At 48.7% G+C, this 7,500-nt stretch overlaps 1 protein-coding gene across 1 annotated transcript in view; it reads left to right on the plus strand.

Moving 5' to 3' along the window:
- Positions 1-7,500, plus strand: part of LOC134064479 (collagen alpha-1(XIX) chain) — a 76,360-nt gene that overhangs the window by 35,125 nt on the left and 33,735 nt on the right. The window contains exons 15-16 of the mRNA XM_062520402.1: positions 679-705; positions 999-1,052. Coding sequence (XP_062376386.1) covers positions 679-705; positions 999-1,052 — 81 coding nt within the window. The remainder of the gene's footprint in view (positions 1-678; positions 706-998; positions 1,053-7,500) is intronic.

Raw genomic sequence — 7,500 nt, forward strand, 5'->3', positions numbered from 1 at the left:
TCATTTAAAAGCTGAATTTTCTCAACAGATTTGATCTGAGGGGTTTTAAGGGATAACAATCCTTGTTGTGAGCGTGTGTTATGACTAATTGATTTGATTCTAAAAAGAGAAGTAAGGTAGAACGGTAACTTTCTAGTGATTTCAGCATGGAAGAGGCTGTATAGTACTGCAGGCATTAAGATATCAGATACATATATTGACACAGCTTGCATTATCACATAAGCATTAAGAGTCTTCAGCATAGAAATGTCCTTTACAGTGTTCTGCAGAAACATAGATATTATTAATTTACAGTAAATAGTAATGACCCTGTGGAGACTATTGTTAGTCTTAATGTCTTTGAGATTAATCCTGTCACAACTGCTCACTGTGTTCTATCAGAGGTGTAGACTTGAGGCCATATTGCGTTGTATACATATAGCATTCTTTAATCTATTGCACGTATTATGTTTGCAATTTAGTCATGTAAGTGATTTGTAAATGAGTAATGGGTAAATGATTAGTAAATGAGAATCGTATTAGACATCTACTGTATATCAGAACTGCACTTTCCATGCTCACTGCTCACACTGTTTTATACAGTACTGTATGTGAAAAAGAAAGCAGTAAGTGTTTAGACTAGAGCGTAGTGTGACTCAGCACATGGAGAGCTCATGTTTGTTCTGATGTCTTTTGCAGGGTTTACCGGGTCCTTCAGGGGAGAAGGTGAGAAGCCAACAGAACATAACACAAAATAACTTTTCCTCTGTGGAACTCTCCGCCACTGTGACTAGCCTCCAGCCCACTCTTTTAGGCTGCTAACGCTACAGGCCTTAATAAGTTCAGCACTCCGTCGGGAACATGCCGCCCGATAGTCTGTCCCTGGTGGCTTTTTCTCCCCCCCGCGCGCGCGTTTCCGCGGCAGTGGGCTGTAAAACGAGCGGTGGTGCCACACAGCCGGAACGTGTGGTTAATGTCCAATCTTACGCTGTTTTCCCCCCTCTGTCCTGCGTCCCCAGGGAGAGGCCGGGGTGCCGGGTCAGCCAGGAACACCGGGCAAGGAGGGCAAAAGGGTGAGTAAACGACAGCAGGCCACTGTTTGTGTGGCCCGGGCCTGTGTGTGTTTGTGTGTGTGTGTGTGTGTGTGTGTGTGTCGGGAGGAGTGTGGCGAGCAGGAGCGACAGCTGAGGATGTGAGATCAGGGCGTGGGTGGGCCCTGAGTCTGACTGGCTGCGGATGGACAGGGCAGTTGAAGAGGGCCATTGAAGAGGGCAGTTGAAGAGGGCGGTTTTGGGGTTGGGGGGGGGGGTGGGTGCAGGGAGGATATTGGGGGCGGGTCAGTATTTGGATGGGTCATGCTAATAGAATGACAATTATCACAGGGGCCGAGCAGGCAGGGGTCACGCCGGCGACTGGACGTGACTGACAGCACACGTGGCCAGGCCCTGCAGGAGCCCTGTGTCCGCTGTGATTTAAGATCGCACAGCGCGGCCAAACACAAGAAAGAGAGCAGATAGGGTGTCTGTCCATTTCAGCCGTCACGGAGACGTTCTTCCTCTCTCATTTAGTCTGAAACAGAGACACTTGGACTGATACATCGCTGATACATAGAGCTGATACAGTAGATCCTTTTCCTTGTTATTGTTGGACAGCAGTGGAGTGTTTCATGGGAGATTTATAACATCATACTATACGTACATGGCATATACATACATACTGTAGTATACTATAGGATGACTGGTGTCTTGAATTGAGCTATGCTAATCTCAGATTACGTTACATTGCATTTTATATTACTTATGTAATCCGCTCCATCGTGCTCCAGAACAGTCATCTATGAGGGCTGGGACAGCAGCACCTGTTCACCTGCTTCATTCTGGACAGGCTCTGGAATGCTTGTATATCTTGGGCAGTTGTGACCTAGTTGGCTCGTGAGTTAATGTCCATGTAAGCGCACAATTTTATGATTTGCATTCTTTGTAATCGTCATTACCTCACTGTGGTGGTACTGTAGCTCTGTAACTGGATGATTTTCATAGTTTGATGGTGAGAGCAAGTTGGTCCACTGACAGTGGCATTTGAGTGATACACAATACTATAGACATCTGGACCAGATATTTGTGTGTGTGTGTGTGTGTGTGTGTGTGTGTGTGAAAAACATGAAAAAATGAGAAACAGTTCTGTTGTTTCACAAACTGCATAGAACCTGAGGCCACACAGGTTTCCAAAATGGAAATAAGGCTTAGTGTTTGATGTAGCTCTCTTTTCAACTAAGAACTTGGCATATTCCTGTACTGCAACTTTTTTTATTTTGTTCAAAGCCTGTGGAAAATAGGAGAGAAAAGTACAACTCGGTGTCAAAGTGCCACAAGAGGCTTTTGACCTTTTCTTAGAGAATCTAAACACGGTGTCAGGCTTAAACCAAATGATACCTTTTTAATTGGGTTGGGCTGCAAAAGGCTCTGTTTAGAATCCAAGCGTTATGTTCTAATGGTTTTCAGCCTGGCACAAAGTGTTCATTAAAATCACAGGAGCCACCGGGGAATATAGTAACGTTTATTTCCTACATGAATGAATTCAGAGTGGGTAGTGTGTGTGAGCGAACAAGTGAGTACGCTCAAGCAAAGGCAGCAAACTTCTTTAGCGCCTGACACTCAAATTAACACCGAGTATGTTGTTTTGTTGGGAGAAACACACAACTCCACCTCTATTAATACACACTCTTTGATGGGCGGATGGCTTCCAAGTGACTGTGAATGTGCTAAAGTTTCGGTTTATTTTTAGCCCCCCGCTAGGCCGGTCACATGTGGCTCCAGAGGTTGTTGACCAACCTGTGTGTCTTTTTGCGCTCCCAGGGTCTATTTCGGGACGGGCGGGGGTGGGGGGTGGGGGTTGTTGGGTGGGGGGGGGGCATGTATCATTATCTGGGTGTCTCTTACCAGAGAGCCTCTCACCCAATTAGCATCTCTCGCTCAACATTACGCCGCGCGGTCACTCGGGCCTTGTGCGAGCGAGCCAAGCGAGCGGAGTGGGCAGCCATCTTAAGCAGCTGGGGGGATCTGAGAAGCTATCCTTGGCCATTCTACAACCCCTCTAAAATAAGCCGTGGGAGTGCAGACTGTGCAGCCATAAGAAGCCCCAGAGCTGTCAAAAGTGTCACGCCAAAAGTCTTTTTTCCTTCCCCCCACCTGCCCGCCTGTCTGCCTGCACCCCCAACCCCATCCCCCCCCCCCCCCCCCCCCCCCCCCCCACAGACGCCAAAGTAGTCTGATCAATTGAATGACTAAGGGAAAGACGTGAGTCACCTCTCTAGTGGGACAGAGGGTAATTTAGTACGCGCCGTAAAGGACAGCTCCCACCCGCAGTGAAATATTTCCCCGAATGTAAATTTGACAATTGCTGCCAAAAGAGTTATTTCCGAGGGGTCGGCGAGGCGCCCACACTATTACTGTCCTTTTCCGCGGACGGTTAATTAACGGCCTCGCCCGCGTCCCGCGCTGTCGCATCGCTCAAGAGGACGGGCGCTAGTCGAACTCCTTAAAACAATAACGCGAGGTGCCGCACACCCACTTTAGCTCACGTTAATTACGCTGAGTGGGGCGGGTGAGGAGGGGGAGGGGGAGGGGGAGGGGGGAGAGAGGAGCCTCATTTAAATAATAATGCATTGCGCCTAGATTGCACCAAGAGACGGCATTAATAGTAATGCGAATTGCTTGCTTTCATCCATTATGGATGCCATTGACATAGAATGGCAAGCAAAGAGTAGGACTTTGGGACTCCGTATGACACACCGCGGGAGATCAAACAGGAAGAGGAGGGAGAGAGGGAGGAAGAGGAGGGAGAGAGGGAGGAAGAGGAGAGGCGCCCGCGAAGGGAAAGAAAGAAAGAGAAAGAAAGAAAGGATTCCTTTTCCTTTGCCGACGGCGGCCCCGGTGAAATATTTAGCAGCGTCTGTAATGATGTGCTAAGCTCTGTGTTGTCTTTGTGTGTTTGCGTGTGCCCTACACGACACCAGGAGCACTGGCGAAGCGCATGGACGTACAGTACTGTATGTGCTGCCAGCCATGACAAGGAATTCTGGAGATTTCGCTCACCAGTTGGCATCGTCCGGACAGCAGGATGGCAATTAGGCTGAATAATGCCATTCCCATCCCATGGCAGCAGCCAGCCTTACAGTGGAACAACAATTTGCACTCACATGAGTAGGAAAAAGGAGAGATTGCTCATTGTACCAACCCCCCACCCACACACACCCCCCCCCCCCCCCCCACGACTAACCTCATGCTAAAAGGGAAACAAAATCACCACACTGTCATTTGCCTGACACAGGGGAGTCACACACACACACACACACACACACACACACACACATAGACACGCATACACACACGCGATTGGGCAGTGCATCAACCTTGCTCTGAGCCAAAACATACAGAAACACGGCTCTTTTTTTCATGTTCTGCCAAGCCTTCCCAGCATGCCTCGCTCGGCCGGCTGGCACAGGACGGGTGTGTGTGGGTTGAGCGCAGACATGTGTTCACCGCTGGGCTAGCCGGTGGGCTGCTGTGGATTAATAGATATCAGCTTAAAAATATTCACAGCCCCGGTCGGGGCATGGCGCACAGCCCTGCCATAGTATGCTAATTACGTCTCCGAAACAGGCCTCGCGCGCGCGAAATGTTTACGGGGCAAACAGTGCCTTCAAGACCGCCGTGTTGACATTTGGAAGTTGCCCTCGAAGCAAGCGAAGGTTAATTTTTCAATGGGAAATAGAGAATAACGACGTCGACTGGCGGTGGGTTTGCTTTATAGCGATGCAGGGCTTCATAAATTGTTTATGTAAATATTTTATTCGTTGCCTTTGAAGTCTGTTGCAGGAAGTAAAAGTGTATATTTAGGTATTGCATTTGAAATGCACTTTAATCACCAGAAGACATACAGGAAGGCGAGAGCTTGCATTGTACTTTCATAGCCGCATTTTCCAGCTCTGCACAGCCTCACTGACGTCTGCGTATATGTTGTGCGAACCCCCCCTGAAGAGTGTTGAAGAAGAAGCAGAGAATCTCCAGCAGACGATCTGGATGTTGATGTGTCTCTATAAATCATGCAGCAAGAGCCTTCAGTATAAATGCATTTCACTTTAATTAGACCACTGAAACTGTACCCAGACCTGTGAGTGTCTAGCGGGAGGGCTGAGCTGGCACAGCTGAGCTTGGCAGTGCCATTTGTCTCTGCGTTTCACATATACATTCTGTTGTTGATTGAGTATGCCTGGTGCATTGAACTAGAATGCTCTCATCCACCTGGCACTTCAAAGGCGAGGCTGCATTTCCAAGTGCGAGGTTGGAACAGCTTTTGAACCCGGGGCTGAACCTGGGGGCCAGAGGTGACTAAGTCCGAGACCCCGAGCCCCTGTCCCTTTGTGTCGTGGGGGGACGCTGGAGAAGTCGCGGGGTTATGAACCGTCATGGCACATAACGTGGGCAGGAGCTGGACAGAAGCGTGTGTCTGCTACACTCGCAGACAGGCCGGCTTTTAGAGAAGTCCTGGCCCTGTCTGACCCAAAGCCTAGCGGACAAAGGACACGTGTCAGGGGTCAAAGGTCGAGGGGTTAAGGGTCACTGAGCCGTGTGCTGCCTGGTGTTGGCATACCATGAGCCAATGGTCAAGATGGGTCTGGCCTGAGTACAGCCGATCTGTTGAGGATGAAGGTTGGGTCAAGGGTGTCGAGACACTGAAAAATAATAATAGTCTCTGGTTGTGCAGTATTTTACAACAAACAAATATAAACAAATATATTTTATAATGAACCGTTAGGAATAGCATCAAATGGCAGTTTTAGGCGGTTGACATCACCTACTGAAAAGAAAAAGACTTATACTAATGTTATTACTAATATTGCAATTTTATAACGCCATGCCATCAACATGGGATGCATCACTATAAGAGCCAAGCCATGCACATCATCGCCTAAATCACCACCACTTCTTACCTTTGTAGACACAATGTACCTTACCCCAAACGGCTCTATAAATATCAACATAAATTCAGTGTATTCAGCAAGGCTGCGTTGGTATTGTAGCAGCTCAAATGCCTGTGTCACTGTAGTTACCATTCTGCCTCCACACTGGCTCAGTCTAATAATGACTAATTATGTTCTCTTCATGTAATTACAGTATCTATAGTATCTGACTGTAAACCACTGTTTGAAAAAAAGAAAATCCCTTGAAAAAAAAGGAGACCCCCTCAAGAAATGCATTCTCCAGTTGATATTAATGGCTGTAATTAGAGTCAATTAAAGGTAATTTGTTTCCCCTGCAACTTAAAGACATGTGCTATAAATACCGTTTAACCACGGTGTCCTCTGTCTCTCCATCATGCAGTTCATTTACTCGCAGGACGCGGCCAATTACCGCCCCGGTGTTATCTCACCGCCGAGAGATACAGTACTGCGCTGAACCAGCGGCTAACCTCCGATGACCGCTCGCTCTCTAGCTCGCTCGCTCTCGACGGTCCTGGACCTGTGGTCTCAGCCCCGTCAGAGGTGCGAACGCAGAGAGGCGCTAATGATTAGCCAGGAGACCAATTTCTCTTACAAAAGGTTATTCATTCTTTTTATTAAAAAAAAGAAGCAGTTTAGAAAATCGGGAGATTTTTTTTGGCACAGTTGGCCAGAGTCCAGGTCAGAGGCCATATTCTCCAGTGGTGGACAGAGGTGGACGGCACTGCCGCAGCAGCAGCTGGGGAGGACCGGTGGCCGAGATCGTAAGACAATACGGCCTCGGCAGAATGCGTCGGCTCGGCAGCCGTGATATCCATTTAAGCCCGTCCATAATTGATGGGAATCGTTGTGCCACGGTGCAGGCGTTCCGGCGCGGAACATGGAGCGCGGGGCTGTGTGTGTGTGTGTGTGTGTGTGTGTGTGTGGGAGGGGGGGGGGGAGGTTTAGTAGGGTCTTCTCGTGGAAATACACGTCTTCGGGGAGCGGGCCGGGCGGGCGGGGCAGGGCGATGCCTGGGAGATGTCTTTCTCACTCTCTCTCTCTCTCTCTGTCTCTCCCTCTCTCTCTCTCCATCTCTCTCTCTGTCTCTCTCTCTCCATCTCTCTCTCTGTCTCTCTCTCTCTGTCCCTCTCTCTGCGGAGAGTTCCCAGTGTGCTGGAGCGAGAGTGACGTGTGAAGATTCATGTAGGAGAAGCGCATGGCGGCGCGGAGTAACAGGCGTCCCCCACATTAGCGCATTCCTCACAGTCATGGCAGGCTGTCTGGAGCCCCATAAAAGCTATTCGTTTCTCACAGCATCCTGCTGTGTCCAGGGAGATGGCACGCTGCAGATAGGCACCATTTAATCCATGAAGCATCTTATTGTGTTGTGCGCCATTCATTGCAGTGAGCCAGTAGTTATGATATGGGCTTTTATTACTCTACATCTCGACTTGTTTTTTTTAAGATTATTTTTTTGGGGGGGTTATGCCTTTAGTTGGACAGGACAGTAGAGAGAAAGACAGGAAGTGAGTGGGAGA

This window comes from Sardina pilchardus, chromosome 18 (genome assembly GCF_963854185.1).
Source record: "Sardina pilchardus chromosome 18, fSarPil1.1, whole genome shotgun sequence".
In the NCBI taxonomy this organism is placed as follows: Eukaryota; Metazoa; Chordata; class Actinopteri; order Clupeiformes; family Clupeidae; genus Sardina; species Sardina pilchardus.